Below are 16,582 nucleotides of genomic sequence, written 5' to 3'. Positions count from 1 at the left end.
TTGCTTTTTTCAAATATAATTAGAGCATTGATGATAATAAAATTTGTAGTAATGCAATATAATTCAAGCAAGAAAAATAATAATAAAGATCCGTTAGAGTCCGCATATTTAAGGGTCTGATATTAAATATTTTTAATAGGTAAGAGGGTGTGGGGTCAGCTAGAGCTTCTCTTCAAATTTAAAATTTTTTAATAGATAGCTATATGAAAGTTTTATAAATTTTGACCCCTCAAGCAAATATTGCCTGATTATATTGATTATATTTACTTTAAATTCCGACTCCACCACTACAGTCAAGTCTATTGACTACTAGGTTTACTCTAGCAACTTTAGACCCAAAATTGTGTAATGTGTGGATGAGAAAAATTTTTTAAATTACATGTGTGAATAAAAATTAAAGAAAAATATGTGTTAATTATAAACGAAAATAAAAATAGAACAAAGTTGATAAAGATGTACTTAAAAAAAGTTGGACGAATTTAATAGGACAGTATGTAAAGGCAATCATCCTCTAACTCCATTATTGCAAACAGATGTTTCAAAACGAACAGGTATATTGTTTTAATTTGGAAATTTTAAATACTTAATTGTTATTGTATAATTATAATTCAACTTGCGGGGATAGCTCAGTTGGGAGAGCGTCAGACTGAAGATCTGAAGGTCGCGTGTTCGATCCACGCTCACCGCATTTTTTGTAACATCGCATGTGACTGCTTTACGTCTACTGCATTTTTTTAATACTCACAGAAGACTTTCAAAACTTGATATAAATTCTTTAATACTACTATTACTCTACTCTACCTATTTGTTTAAAGTTATCATTAGAGCTATATATCAGGAGCAAAAAAAAATTCAGTTCTGATCTAAATTTAATTCCAGAAATTAAATCTAAGTTTAATTTGCCAAATTGCTGCATTTAAATAATTAACAAGTCAACATAAAAATAGTTCAAATACCAGACTCACCTATCGCTAATCATAACCAAAATGAGGTTCAAAATGGGTAAAATATGGTGTTTAATAACCATTTTGACAATCATATATACACTTTCAAACTGTGTTCATGCAAAAGGAACTCAAATCAAGCCTCTAATTATCAATTTGGGAGACTCCAATTCAGATACAGGAGGGGTTTTATCCGGTGTTGGACTTCCCATTGGCCTTCCTCATGGCATCACTTTCTTCCATAGGGGCACAGGCAGGCTAGGTGATGGTCGTCTAATTATCGACTTTTTCTGTAAGTAAACACATTATTCCATTTTTGTCTGTCTCTTTAAGTTTAGTACATTCTGTTTTTGTGCGTCTTATTTTCTCATCCACTCATTTCTTTTTTGGCAGGCGAGCACCTAAAGTTGGGCTACTTAAGTCCGTATTTGGACTCATTGTATCCGAATTTTACCAGTGGAGTTAACTTTGCAGTCTCGGGTGCAACTCTGCTGCCAAAGTTTGTTCCTTTTGCATTAAGTGTTCAAACCCGCCAGTATATTCGATTCAGAAACCGCTCTCTTGAGCTTGAATCAATTGGGAATGCTCAGAATTTGATCACTGAAGACGGGTTCCTTAGTGCAGTTTATATGATTGATATTGGACAAAATGATCTTCTGTTATCTCTTTATGCATCAAACTTGACCTATGCACCAGTTGCTGCAAAAATCCCTTCCTTTATTGAAGAAATTAAAGTAGCTGTGCAGGTAAATCACTTAGAGGGTGTATGGCAATTGGTTGTTGGTTGTTGGTTGTTGGCTTTTTTAGTTGGTTTGACAAACTGAAAATATTGGCTGTTTTTATTGGCTTTTAAACTAACTGAAAAAGCCAGCTGTTTATAGAGATGTTGGTAAATTTAGGAATTCATTGTTGGCTATTTATTAGAGAAGAAGTAAGTCAATAATCCAAAAGACAACAACAAAAAAATATTGGAGTAGCTTTTTTATTTTGGCTTAAAAGCCAACTTTTCAAGTGGCTTAAAAGCCATTTGCCAAACAGTTTTTTGACTGTTTAGCCAACTAACAAGTCAAAAAGTAAAATCCAACCAAAAAGCTAAACTAAAAGCCATGAACCAAACACCCCGTTATAACAACTTCTGCTCTTACTTGTAAGATAACTATCAAGGAACAAACTCAACCAAAAGCTTTCGCCGATGGTTGAGGCCCTAAGATATATTATATGCTCTAACACACCCCCTCAGATAAGAACTTTTTAGGCTAAAAGTGTAAATGCAGCACGGATTCATGTTTGTTCTAAGGCTGAGTGTTGAAATATGCAGACACTGTATCAATATGGTGCGAGGAAGTTCTGGATCCACAATACAGGGCCTTTAGGGTGCCAACCCAAAGAGCTTGCCCTGCATCCACACAATAGCAGTGACCTTGATCGAGTTGGATGCCTTCGTGTGCATAATCGAGTAGCAAAGACCTTCAATAAGGGGCTTCGTGTGCTTTCGGAAGATCTAAGATTGGTGTACAAGGATGCTCTTATAGTGTATGTGGATGTATATTCTATCAAGTACCGCCTGTCTGCCAAGCCTGAAAATTATGGTAATAACCTTACAAAGTTTCCTTGTTTATCATATACTATATCGTTGGAATAATAATCCACATGTAATCTCACATTTAAAAATTAAAGCAAGGTTAACTAATATATAACATTGTTGGGTTATCTTTTAAGTGGGGCTCTTTATTATATTAAAAGATAAAAAATTTTCCACTTTAAGAAAAGAATTCAAGATAAAATATATTGTAACATTACATCCCTTCAAATATAAAAAAGATTTACAAATAAATCACTTGCTTGGAAACAAACCTAAATAACATCATTTAATATTTGAGGCCGCTTTTTCGAGGGCCCTAGGCAGTCTACCCGGAGTACCCTTAGAACCGACCATGATTACAAAAGTAAAGTTGCATATACGACCCTCAATCTGACCTAGTCGTTGTTGTATACTTGTAATATGGGAAGTAAAACTGTGTGCATTGTGGTAGGTTTCAAGAACCCGTTTGCAGCTTGTTGTGGGCGAGGGGCTCCATATTTTTATGACAGAAATGCGACATGTGGGCAGCCAGGATCAAGCATTTGCAGCAATGTATCAGAGTCAATAGTTTGGGATGGAGTTCATTACACTGATGCTGCTAACCGTGTTGTAGCAACAAACATACTTTCTGGACATTACTCTACTCCAAAACTTAAGCTTGAACAGTTATGGGATGATTTCTTGACTGTAAATTAGACTAAATAACTAGAAGTTGCACTGAGCAGTAAAAGTAAAGTATTTTCTTTGATGAATGGAATAATAAATTTATTGCACATGCTTCCCTGGTATGGTTTTATTAATCCATCCATGATCCATCTCTTTAGTTTTACAACGGTGTGTATTTTTTTTTAATTACGTTAAGGGATCAAAAGACTAGTTGAAAATCAAACTTAGGGTATTTGTTCGATTAAGTAGTACTTGATGTAATTGAGCGAAGACTTGATTCTCTTTGTTAGTTGTTAATTTTTGATAATAATTCAAAGAAAACTAGTGATAAATGAGATAAAGAGAAATAACGACTTTATAAATGAGAGCAGGAGAATGAGCGCAAAAACTAATGCTACATATATGAAGTAGCAAATTTTAATTAAGGGACAACGTTAAAAAATTTTCATGATTTTGGTTCAAATTAGTGTTGATATGTTTGTTGGTATTGATGTGAACGATATATTCTGATTTAGTTCAGGTCTACAAAAATTTATTTTTGAGCACCACTTCAAATAGTCCATCCTAATTTTGAATTAGATTATTTATTTATTTATCAATTCTTTCTTATTTTTGCTATCTAAAACTTAAGATGTACTCATCGACCGCAGTTGAAAAGAGAGTCCAAATTATATAATCATGATGCCAAAAGATTATAAAATTTAATTTTAATTAATCAAATTGATTATCAAGTCCAGTCAATGCACATATTCAAATACAAGCGCAGTTCACAACATTAAATAAAAGATGTTCCTTGGAGTTACTAAGCATACATGATGTAGCTGTTTAAATTAACTACTATTTCATTGTTGTATTCATTGACCCATAGCAATAGAATAGACTTTCAAAGTGAATCCTGTAACATGTATTCTTAATCTATACTTCCTCGATCTAAATTTGCTACTAAAAGTGTCATCTTTTCTTCGCAAATCACAATACTTCATTTTTAATAGAAAACTTAGAAGGAAAAACGTGTATTTTTACAAACTATGTTACTTGAACTTGGGTACTAATGTCGAATACTGACACGTGTTCAACAATTTAAGTGTCAGATACGTCTAAATATTTAATTTTATGCCTAAAATGTTGTGTCTAAGAGTACAATCCGACCAATGTCCAGCATCAAGGATCGGACACGGGTACGTGAAGCAAAATAAATATTACTACCAGGGCCGTTCCGACTATAGGCAAGGTAGGCATTTGCCTAAGGCCTAGAGTTAGAAAGGGCCCTAAAATTAGAAAACTAGACATTTAAAAATTTCCAATTTATGAGTACTTCTTTTATCATTTTAAAATTATGACACGTTTACATTTGTAATGCTAATTATAATATAAAGTTATTACCAAGAAGAGAATCCAATCATATATAGTCATACAAGTGGATTAATTTTGAATATCAAAATATATCAACTTGGCTAATTACAACATTTTAAAGTTTGACAGAAAATAGTGTAGGAAGTACATAAAAAGGGCAGGATTATGATGTTTATAGCACACAATTGGGATATACTAAGATGAGTGCAAAAATGAATTGGATGAGCTTTTTAGTAATCTTTTTAACACTCTCAAATAGACTAAATTATGTAAAAGGAAGTGATAGAAGGCCTCTTATTATCAATATAGGAGATGCTAATTCTGATACGGGAGGTGTTCTAGCTGGGGCAGGACTTCCTATTGGCCTGCCTCATGGTATTACCTTCTTCCGTGAGGGTACCGGAAGATTAGGCGATGGTCGTCTAATCATCGACTTTTACTGTAAGTAACATGCATATAGTATTCATTTATATCATAACGGACTTTTTTTATGTGAAATTTGGAGAATGTGCTTATACGTATATTTTTTCTTTATATGTCATTGGCAGGTGAACACCTTAACTTGAGTTACTTAAGCCCATACTTCGATTCATTGGCACCAAATTTTACCAGTGGAGTCAACTTTGCGGTCTCAGGTGCAACGCTTTTGCCCAAGTATGTTCCTTTTACATTGAGCGTCCAAGTCCGTCAGTTCATTCGCTTCAAAAATCGGTCACTTGAGCTACTCTCACTTGGTAAAACTCGCCTCCTTAGTCATGAATACTTCTTCCTTGGAACTAATTTTTTTTGGTAGGTTTGGCTGTCTTTGTACAAACTTCAATTGTCGTTGTTGGAACATAGATAAAGACATTTGTCAGAAAACTAACTTAATTAAAAGTTTAAGTTGATAAGTTGAAATTAAAAGCTCAAGATATGTACTCTATCACGCCTCCTCATAGAAGAAGGGTGGATACAATACTTACCTTCATGCCAAACGCTAAATATTCAAGAGGGGTAAATGAGATCTAGCTATACTCGCAATCTTTTATCATGTTGGCCTCTAATGTCATGTAAAAAGACCAATTCAAACAAAAATTTAAATTAATAGTTGAAGCCTTAAGAATGATATTTTATATACTTAAATCAATTTGCAGAACTTATGAGAAATTGAAGCCTTATTGTTGAATGTATGCTTATACTTCATAGTTCATCTATTCTATTATACATTTTTTTGCCTTTGTCATGTCTTATTAACTTTTAGACTCATCTTCTAAAAGGTTATAATGGTCTTTTTCCTTGCTAAATCCTTGTGTAGTGGTTAAAATGACAGATCCCTTGGCCGTGTAGGAACAAAGAATTTGATTCACGAAGAAGGGTTCCGTAACGCACTATATATGATTGACGTTGGACAAAACGATATTCTACTGGACGGTTATGCATCAAACTTAACCTATGATCCAATGGCCAAAAAAATCCCATCATATATTGAAGAAATAAAAACAGCTGTTGAGGTATAAACTAAGTTCTTACTTGCTACATTCAATTTTATTTTCAAAGACAAGTATTTTTTGAATGGTTTATTCCATATCGATGAATTAAAAATGATGCACATACTACACCATCTTTAATTTATTGACGCGGTATAAACCATCCTAATATGCACGCTATCTTTAATTCATCAATGTGGGATAATTACTAAGACAAACAATAAATTCAGACAGTATACCAATATGGAGCAAGAAATTTTTGGATCCAAAATACAGGACCTTTAGGGTGCCAACCAAAAGAAATGGCTCTACATCCCCACAATAGCAGTGATCTTGATGAAGTTGGATGCCTTGCTGTACTTAACGAAGCCGCGAAGACCTTCAATGAAGGTCTTCGCGTGCTTTGTGAAGATCTGAGATTGGTATTCAAAGATGCTATTATTGTCTATGTTGATATATATTCTGTCAAGTACAGTCTTTCTGCTAATCCTGAAAAATATGGTAATAACTACTAATCTTTACAACTTTTTTTTCTATGGCTCTCTTAGATTGAGTGTAATTATTTAAGGGAGTAAAAAAAGTCAAATTATGAAACAAAGGTAAGTATAGATGCAAATAAAGTTATTGAAATAATTATAAAAGAGATAGAATGAAAGTAAACTAAAATTAATGAATAAAAAAGGCGGATGATATTCCTGATTTAGAGAAAAGTTTTCCACCACCCTCTGTAAATTTATACCTCAAAATGGGAGAATTAATTATTATTTTATCAAATTTTTATTACTTTCTAATTAATTTTTCTACCTCTCTAACAATCAAATTCCTTTAATCTTCTCTTTAACTAACTTTAATTGCCTATTTTGACTTTTATTTACTCTTTTAAATATTTACACTCAATCCAGCCTATATCTAACATGTATGTCATTACTTGATCTTTTGACTTCGAATTTTGAAAGTTATAAATGGGATGTAAACTTGTTAAATGGTCAGGTTGGATGGATTTTGGTTGGATCACTCGTTTTCGATTTATGCTGGTTCACACATTGTTGTATGAGGCGGTGTTTGCACTACCTCACACATTGATTAAATAACTCAACTAATATAAATTATATACGAAATATGTGCTTTTTATTTGGAGGTTGTCTCATTGAAGGGCATATCTCTCATAAAAGTAGCTGATGCTTGACTATCGTTTGGTTTTTTTAATAGTACAATTTTAGTTTTCACATTATCCAATGTGTTATTATAGCATTAAATATCTTTAAATGTGAACTAATAAAAAAATATAGAATAATTTGATAAAATATAATTATGATAAATCAATTTAACAAAATCTTATTTGATTGTATTTTTTCTTAACCGTTATATAGAATTTACTATTCAAATGTAGCTACTAATAAATAATAGAGGATAATGCATTTTTTTACCACTATTTTTTTAAAAGTAGAGATAAAATGCATTTTTTGTTTTATAAAAAGTAGAGATAAAATACATTTTTGTTTTATAAATGAATTCTTATAAAAATGTCCGAGCATATCATTTTTAGGATGGTATTGACTAGAAAAATAGAGGTTGTCGACCAAATATTTTACAAAATTCGGAAAAAGAGTTAAGGCGATCAAATCGGGTTACAGTCAGTCTTGACCCATTTTGATCGCTTTTGGATCGTATCAACTTTGTGTAACGGGTCAAAATTGCACCAATTACAGTGGTATTTTGTTTTGCATTAATTTGGGATGAGATCAAAATAAATAGGTGTAATGGGGTGTCTTGTTACAGGATTCAAGAACCCATTTGTAGCTTGCTGCGGTCGTACACCTCCATTCAATTACGATAGAAATGCAACATGTGGGCAGCCAGGCTCAACCATATGTAGCAATGTGTCACAGTCCATAGTTTGGGATGGTGTTCATTACACTGAAGCTGCTAATCGTATTATAGCAACTGAAATACTGTCAGGACTTTATTCTACTCCGCCAATGAAGCTTGAGCAGTTCTGGGACTGATTATTTCAGTCTACTAAGGCTAGCCATTCACTTGATTGCTACTGCAATAAGCTCAACTGTGCAGCAAACTTTATGTATCGTACATGATCTGAAGCTTATGTCCTTAGTGCATGAGCTAATTGGACTTTGTATTTTTGTGTATTCAAGTGTTCTGATTTTTTAAACTCAAAACACTTTTAAAAGTAGAGTATATAAGGCCTCAACCATCAGCTTAAACTTTTAGTTGAGTTGAATGTGAGAGAAATTATCCCAACAGCGTTTCATCTAAACACTAAACACTACTCTCATCATCATGATCATGATTATCACTTATCTTCATATCTAATGTATATCACTTATAGAAACTATGATAGGGTCTAAGAAGAGATGGAAAAAGGCAAATCATACCATAAAAAGAATATGGTCAAAAAGTTCATCAGCTTGAGAAAGACCTAAAAAGGAAAGTAAAGCAAGACAACACACAAGACAAAAAAAAAAAAACACGACAAGGCAATACAAAATAAAAAATTTAGGCTAATAACGTGATCAAAGAAATATAAAAGCTATTATTAGGTGAGGTTTTGAGCATGTTCAACATGTTCAACCGCATAGGACCTCGATATTGAATTACGTAATATATGTTAAGTGTTTAAAAATACAAAGTTGTTAAAAAAAAGCATTAGTTTTAAAATTACACAGGACCTTCAAAGAATTTTTCAAATTTTGCTCCGCCCCTAGCAATTATAAATACCAAAACAATAAAAATGAATCAAGTAGAAGATGCATATGCATATAACGATGAGATAAGTACACATTCAACATTAGTCTCATGATAATTAAAAAGTTATATTTAAAAATATTTGTAATGTGTTAAGGAATCAACTTAACCAAAAGTTTAAGCAGAGAATTGTATTTTATGATATGATATATATTCTATACTTCGCGCTATTTTACTTAATATGAGGGGTAAATGAAATTTAAATTTGACAACTTCCATCATGTTGGAGTTTGACCAATGAATAATTCATGTAATGACAATTAGTCACTTTACAACAATGTATAAGGACACCCTTACTACTCAACATATTAAAAGATATGGCCCTTAATTAGGGAATGTAACATTTAAGGAACATTTGACAACACCTCCTTTAGATGGTCAATGATTAAGGATGTACATTAGGAGCATCATTAACCCTAAAGTAACATAATTTTGTGGTAATGGGAGAATTATAGAGGAAGGAGAAGATATATGGACCATAAAAGATTGAAAAGATGAAGAAATTGGGATGAGCGTAGAAACAGAGAATATACTCAATAACCTTCTCTTTTTCTTTTAATGATGATGATAAATGATGCCCTTAGTCTCAAAGTAATGCCACCAGACAAAATTATTGCATGCCAACAACCAATGGATGAAATTAAAATGGAAAAAGGTTAACTCAAGGAACTAATGACAACCATGTAAAAAAATCAATTGAGTTCATTAAGGTAACAAATAAAACAATATTAACGCCCGTTTAGTTGATGGTAATGAAGTAATGAGAATGAAATGTTGTAATGGCAATAGTAATGAAGGAATGGATATGAGAATTGGTAATGAAGATTCTTTTGTTTGGTGTGCATGACTAAAGAATGGTAATGGAAGATAATATTCCATTGATTGCATTTGGTTGTTAGTAATAAAAAATGGTAATGACTCTTAGTTTCATTATTGTATATTTGTATCTAAAAGCATTATTGTATCTAAATTATTCTATCTAATGATTCTTTTTTTAATAATAATATTTTTTTGGATAATTACATACATTACCTTTTTTTCTTCATTATTTTTTTTCTTCAGCTCGAAACAACATTACCTTATTTTATTACAACAGTAATACTTCATTACCATTACAGCCTAATACAAGGTTGTTTGATGGTAATAAAAATGGCCATTTTTGGTAATTTCATTACCTTATTTTATTACCATTCATTACCATTGAAGGTATCCAAACAACCAAATTTTTTATTACTTAATTTTATTACCATTACCACCCTCTAATACCATGTACCAAACAGGCCGTAAAGTTAATAGTAATGTACCAGATTAGATTTAGTTAGAGCAAGTGGTTACAACATCACATACGCTGCGAGAAGTCTCACATCCGTATTGCAAATTCATTTGTATGTATGGAGCACAAATTATCCATATAGACCATAATTTACCACACGTAAAGGATTTCTATAATTAGAGATGTTTTTTCGAGTTATTGGATTGATTTCTAACAGATCTCATTTAATTTAGTTGGATTTCAGATTGATTATTTGTTGGATAGATTGCGCAACGGCCCATGCTCGGGTTGAATCAATTAATTTCAGGTCAATTGAAGATCAATTATTCAAGTTATGGGTTTGCACCGATTCAGTACTGGTTGAAGTTCGAGTCTAGTGTTAATTAGGCTTGGGTTATCGTCCTTTAATAATTGGTCGATAATGTCCTCCTTGACTAATCAAATAAAACATAAGATGAAACATGAAATATGATTTCAACCATAGATAAGATTTTAATTTAATCTTTCTTGTTATCGAACCGTTATCTACATCTACATTGTGCAATTAGGGAAAATTTAAAAGCCTACCAAGGTTTGACTTATTTTCGGTTTAATATATGTTCAAATTTAGAATTGTTGAGTTAATAATCAGTTTGGGTTTATAATATTTTGATTGAAAAATTATTTTGGGTTTAGCAAAGTAAAGTTAATAATCGGTTCGGGTTTACAACAACTCGACTAAAAATTAGTTTTGATTAAGTCAATTTTAGTTGATTCATGTTTGATTTTGCGCATATTTATGTAGGATATGATTCTATTCGACCACTATTAGGTTCGGATTATCTCAATTAGCAATGAAATATCTATATAAGAATCGCTTGCAGTACAGGTCTGAATTTACTATTAGTAACAATCTCAAAATAATAGTTTTATATTGAAATAGTACTTACTTTCTCCGTAATATTTAATTTGACTCATTTTCCATTTTAATCCATCTTAATGAATGTACTTCATTTTTATTTTTGACTTTTATTCTCTATATTGTCTATCATCTTTCTAATTTCCAACTAATACAAAATTTATAGTAATGCCAAAACCTTGCGTTATTTTCCTATAAGAAAGTTTATCTATTACTATTCCCATCTAGTCATAAACATACAATACTATATATGACCCACACCAAGCCAAGCTAGCTAATCTATAGTATTAAAATCATGTACTCAATAATAATATTCAATATTGAATAATGAATAAATAATTAACGTTTAGTTTAGGATAGTTGTCTTCAAGTTTTGGTATATATGATAAAAATAACCTCACAATGAGTCAAATTATAGATTTAATTTATTCTCAATGTAACACCCCTAAATTATTAACCCTTTAAACGAAATCAAATCGTATAAGTTAAAGGTTAATTTTAAAGAAAAGATGAGTAAAAATTTCGGCAACATCTCTACTGAAATTGAGAACGTAACATAGATCGATAAGTAGAGTTATTCAACTAAACTAAACAAAGGCATCAAAGTCCTCCAGAATATGTCGCGACGAAATGAATCATCGTCAGCTAATGAATTTATCAATTCCAACACGGATCGTAGTTCTAGTGTTAACGCTTCGGTTTAACAGCTATAAAGGAAGTATTCCTACGACCATACATCAAAAATTCATGCAGCGGAACTACGAATCATACAAGGAGTTACATGGCTCCTTACAAAGAAATTATACATCCAAAAACTTTACAAGCAATATAAGAGCTACAAAACATCAGACTACTTCTATAACAAGTGCTATAATCGTACTCCACTCTTTCCCCAATGTAATGCAAAAAAAGCTCCTAAATCTGTTATGCCAGACTATGATCCTTCTGCTGCTCAACATAATGACCATAGTCAAAAGTATCATAGCAGGAACATCATAGAGAATCATAAACAAACAACAAGGAACAAACACATACACGTCAGTAATCATGAACTTATACTAATTAGAATCATAGAACAAGGGGATAGGCGACGACATAGCACAGCAGTAACATATCTACTCATTTGTCTAAATACTTCTATTTACTCATGATTTCTCTTCCAAACTACTAATTCCTCAAAGTATATTCAAAAGTAGTGGATCTTTTCTCTATTCATGGCATAGTGACACGGCCAAGGGCGTTATCAGCCACCCGGCGCCCATGACAAAGTATGAGCTCATACCCTCTCCATCAGACCCTCTCGGGTCCTACCTTCAGGAAAACCTAACACACTGGGGGTACTAATCTAGTGAAGAGGCCACCATATTGGGGGTTGCAAGGCCCGCATGATAACACCTAGGACAAGGGGCGGTATCGGCCACTCGGCGCCCAATGACAAAAGTATGCTCATACCCCCGTACGGTAATCCCCTCGAATCTCACCTAGGGAACTACTAAATCAGTTGGACATAAATCCAGTTGAGTCACGCCAACTAATCAAAATCAAGGCTCAATAACTAGAAAATCACTTCGATACCACACACAACCATAATGCGTTCTCTACTATTTAGGAATTTATTCTCATAGTCTCCTAATGTTTTCATTCTACTTGCCTATGCCACTATTATGACTATTCGATAGCATAATTTACAATCTGGCGCTCTATAATTCTAGTACAATGCATATAATTACGAAATATTGATAATACTTTGAATCAATGAAATTGATAGTTAACTACTGTGTGCACGTACCTGTAAGCGTCACTGCACGACCAAAAGTTACAAAAGTCACCCAATTAAGGTTCTACTTTCCTCTTATGAATTGAAAACCTATACAACTTAGGAATAGAACTAATAAGTTCCGTTGACTACTTTGTCATACCAACTAAATGCCCAAGTAACCACTATCATCCGTTCGAGATAAGTTTCCAATTGCTCTAGCGAACACACACATCTCAGTCACACCAATCATAATCATTGACTCAACAACAACATAAGAATAAAAGGACTGTGTGAATCGTTCCTTTACATCGACCAAATTTGAGTTATATTGGTTCACGTTACCTTAAAAAAATAACAAATCACACTTGAATCTTACGATGTTAATATTGTGCTAATATGACGGCAATGACAAATCTTAAAGTTACCACATCACAATATCATTTATTATATTCTCTGAAGTTAGAAAAACTACAATCAAACATCACAACAAGTAACTTTAGCAACTATCAACAATAAGTTAGATGCTATGCTCATGACTTATTAAAATTATGTATTTATAACTTCAATAACAACCTAATAAGATATTAGTAATTCTCAACAATTAAATCACTAACAATTAACAATTATTACTCCCAAATAACAACTAAAACCACTTCTATAGTCTACTATGATCACAACCATTACCAACTAAATCTATCACAATCATAGCTAACACAACTAGGCTTTAAAACAATTTGAGAAATTATCCTATCAATCATATCACAACTAACATATAACATAAGAGCACACACCATCAAAATTTCATCCTTAAATTAAACCCTAATTAATTTATTGTTCAAAGATAACATCTTTAATTATTAATCACAAAAAGACTTAATAAAATTAATACATAATCAACCCAAAACTCATAAACTTGGTAAATTCTACTTAGAACAAGAAATTAATTAAATGGGAAAGTAAAGCATGGCTCACAAGGGTGCAACTAGCAGATGGACAAGGAGGTAGGTGGTTTCTGTGTTGGTGGTGACTCACTGTGCGTAATGGGGGAGAAGGAGTCGCGTGGCCTGTCCCCTGCTAGCGGCACAGCAGCCGAGCTGTTGGTGTTGGGAGGATCTGTAGATTGCTGCTGCCGTGGGGAAAGAGACGCAGCCTTGTTCTTGTTGTTGGCTGCTGTGAGGGAGGAGGCTGGTGGTGCTTTTGGGTGGCTCCAGACGTGCGGTTTGAGGGAGTATGGTGTCACAGGGAGAAGAGGAAGAGGGAGAGAGAAGAAGGAGAGGAGGCGTGCGGTTCATTTAGGTTAAGAAAGGGTTTGGTCTCATTTAAAATCCCTAACTCATTTTGTTATTTTATTTATTTATTTTCTAGATTAACTTTCTTACAAAACCCAACTAAAAAAAATCATATTTGTTTGTTAATATATTTTTAATACGATTATAATTATATAATTCGAATCTCTTTATTTTAAAAATCGCAATTTATTTTTAATATAAATGTATTAATATTTATATTCCTATATGAAAGAAATTTATTAAAACTAATCAAAAAAAGAATAATCTAATATAATTATAAAATTTTCAAATATTATTAAAATATTAAACAATAACGTCAAATTATCAAGATTTGGGTTTGTTGATAGAACTTAACGAATTAAAAAAATAACAAGATGATCTTATATTTATTTTGTGTTTAATACTCCTTCCTATTCACCACAAGTGTTCCATTTGTTTTATACACTCTATCCAATGCAGTTATTTAATTCTTAATTTCTCTAATTGTGCATAATTAAAATTTATGAAAAATTGATATGAATAATCCTTGCATTGAGACGAATCAAACAAGATCCCACATAACTATGTTTTAACTTATAAATTAATAATCAAATAAAAATTAAGAGCAAGAGATGAATAATGTTCAAAAAGCAAATGGAACACTTGTGGTAAATAGAAGGAAGTATAAGGTAGGGGCTAAGCTACACCGGGGGCCTGGGGAGGCCCGACCCCCCTTGCCGAAAATGTAATCCTTTGTATTTTTTAGCTTTGGCCTATTTACTAATTTATAATATATAGCTCAATGGAATGAGTGAGTAACATATTTATAACATAAGGTCAAGAGATCAAATCCTAATTTAATTAATGTTTTAATAAAATAATAAATTTATATTATAATATCATTACTTTTTAGTGTGTGTTTATGTTTTTGCTATCTTAACCTTAATACTATCTTTGTTCCAAATTACTTGCAACATTAGGTTTATTACATTATTCATCCAAAACCCTTAATTTACGATTAGTTTTAAGACTATAAGTTAAAATATAGTCAAGTGAGATCTTGTTTGATTCGTCTCAATGCAAAAATTATTAATATTTAATTTTTATATTTTTTATTATATATAGTTTGAGATATTAAGGATTTAATTAGTGTATTGAATTGCATGTAAAAACAAATATCGCAAGTAATTTGGAACGGATGAAGTAGTACTTTTTTGGAGACTTACTACAGGCATAATTGAGTCAAAAAACATTTGAGTTTTCAAAAGTGATAATTATGGGAAAACTTCATCTTTATTTGTTTAATATAATTTTTACTATGCTTCAAATTCATTTTAGTCTTTATGATATTAAAATGTTCATAATGTAACTGCTTTTTATATAGTAAATAAGTTGCTCGTATATCAACTATATAATATAACCCTTCTAATTCCAAATCATGACTTCGCCCCTGGTATGAGGAATGAATAAAAACACAAACTTACAAATAATCTCAAGTGTATTTAATCACACCAACTATTTCAATGAACAACTATTTGTCCAATAGACTACATGATATAAAAGAGAACACATCCTAGAAATTCCAAAAAAAAAAAAAAAAAAACCGAAAAAATCACTTTCATTTGAAAAAAAATTAAGCTTATAATACGAGGATTAGCATTTAATTTGCATTGATAATTCAGGATTATCATTTTGGTTACTTTCCATTTTAGTAGTTTATTGTATGAATAAGTATATCTTTGTTGGTTCTTGTCAAAAAAAAAAAAAAAAAAAGTATCTTTGTTGGTTGGGAAGCATGATTAGTAGTTGGTACGTGAAGAAACTTTAATTTATGAGTTTAATTAATATTTTTGATCAGAATTTCCTGTCTTTACAATACAAATTCCAATACAAAGTTGGTGTATCTTTGAACCTTTAGAAAAGAAGATGATAAAAGACAATGGAGGAAAGGTAAAAAGTTCCAGATTCTACTGGAAGATGCTGAGATTTTGGTTATGACAGCCAAGTTTTTTTAGAAATTCAACTACATTACTTGGAGTTTCTTGTTCTCTATTGGATCTTGTTAATATACTAAGCCAACTTTTTTAGCCCTCTTTTTCTTTCTTTTTCTTGTAGTTGGACTTTTGTTTTTAGCAAGATATGATATACTTCATCTGTCACATGAAATTAATACAATGAAAAAAGATACGAAAATAAAAAAAATGATAGTGACATTACTAAAAGCGAAAATATTAAAATGTAAAAAAGAGACAACCTAAAATAAAAATATTGAATAACTCTAGTAGATGGAAAGAGTATACGATATCAAAGCAAAACTATAAGAAAAAAACCCCAACAGGCTCGGTTTTAAGTTTTAATTATAACACATCATCATCATATCCGATTTATTCCGTTGGAAAAATAATGCACATGTGATCCTACATTGAAGAACTAGGGAGTTGGTTGACTAATATATATACTCCCTTAGTTTCATTTCAAATGTTTCATTTGCTTTTTATACTTTGTCAATGCACTAATTTAATACTTAATAGCGATAATTGTGTATAATTAAAAATTATAAAAACTAGATATTAATAGACCTTATGTTGAGATGAATCAAATAAGATTCTA

The 16,582-nt window shown here is 31.7% G+C and overlaps 2 protein-coding genes and 1 non-coding gene across 3 annotated transcripts; all 3 read left to right on the top strand.

The window, feature by feature from the left end:
* Window positions 1-615: 615 nt before the first annotated feature.
* Window positions 616-688, top strand: TRNAF-GAA (transfer RNA phenylalanine (anticodon GAA)). The gene has a single exon. It is a non-coding gene; the product is annotated as a tRNA-Phe (tRNA).
* A 295-nt stretch (window positions 689-983) lies between these two features.
* On the top strand, window positions 984-3,299 carry LOC130798710 (GDSL esterase/lipase At3g62280-like). Its single transcript, XM_057661813.1, has 4 exons — window positions 984-1,236; window positions 1,338-1,690; window positions 2,263-2,533; window positions 2,978-3,299. Exons 1-4 carry the CDS (start codon window positions 987-989, stop codon window positions 3,220-3,222), a joined length of 1,119 nt encoding a protein of 372 aa, XP_057517796.1. The 5' UTR covers window positions 984-986; the 3' UTR covers window positions 3,223-3,299.
* A 1,440-nt stretch (window positions 3,300-4,739) lies between these two features.
* On the top strand, window positions 4,740-8,267 carry LOC130798709 (GDSL esterase/lipase At3g62280-like). Its single transcript, XM_057661812.1, has 5 exons — window positions 4,740-4,986; window positions 5,094-5,279; window positions 5,872-6,035; window positions 6,242-6,512; window positions 7,791-8,267. Exons 1-5 carry the CDS (start codon window positions 4,746-4,748, stop codon window positions 8,015-8,017), a joined length of 1,089 nt encoding a protein of 362 aa, XP_057517795.1. The 5' UTR covers window positions 4,740-4,745; the 3' UTR covers window positions 8,018-8,267.
* The last annotated feature ends 8,315 nt before the right edge of the window (window positions 8,268-16,582 follow it).

The sequence above is a fragment of the Amaranthus tricolor genome, chromosome 13 (assembly GCF_026212465.1).
Source record: "Amaranthus tricolor cultivar Red isolate AtriRed21 chromosome 13, ASM2621246v1, whole genome shotgun sequence".
Taxonomy (NCBI): Eukaryota; Viridiplantae; Streptophyta; class Magnoliopsida; order Caryophyllales; family Amaranthaceae; genus Amaranthus; species Amaranthus tricolor.
This window is presented reverse-complemented; position numbering and strand designations above follow the sequence as displayed.

What these genes read in the sequence shown, in the direction of transcription:
- LOC130798710 (XM_057661813.1), top strand. Translation starts at nt 987, where the DNA reads ATGAGGTTCAAAATGGGTAAAATATGGTGTTTAATAACCATTTTGACA. An exon ending in TCTAATTATCGACTTTTTCT is followed by an intron (nt 1,237 to 1,337) that starts GTAAGTAAACAC and finishes CTTTTTTGGCAG; the next exon opens with GCGAGCACCTAAAGTTGGGC. An exon ending in TGCCAAGCCTGAAAATTATG is followed by an intron (nt 2,534 to 2,977) that starts GTAATAACCTTA and finishes GCATTGTGGTAG; the next exon opens with GTTTCAAGAACCCGTTTGCA.
- LOC130798709 (XM_057661812.1), top strand. Translation starts at nt 4,746, where the DNA reads ATGAGTGCAAAAATGAATTGGATGAGCTTTTTAGTAATCTTTTTAACA. An exon ending in AAATAAAAACAGCTGTTGAG is followed by an intron (nt 6,036 to 6,241) that starts GTATAAACTAAG and finishes CAATAAATTCAG; the next exon opens with ACAGTATACCAATATGGAGC. An exon ending in TGCTAATCCTGAAAAATATG is followed by an intron (nt 6,513 to 7,790) that starts GTAATAACTACT and finishes GTCTTGTTACAG; the next exon opens with GATTCAAGAACCCATTTGTA.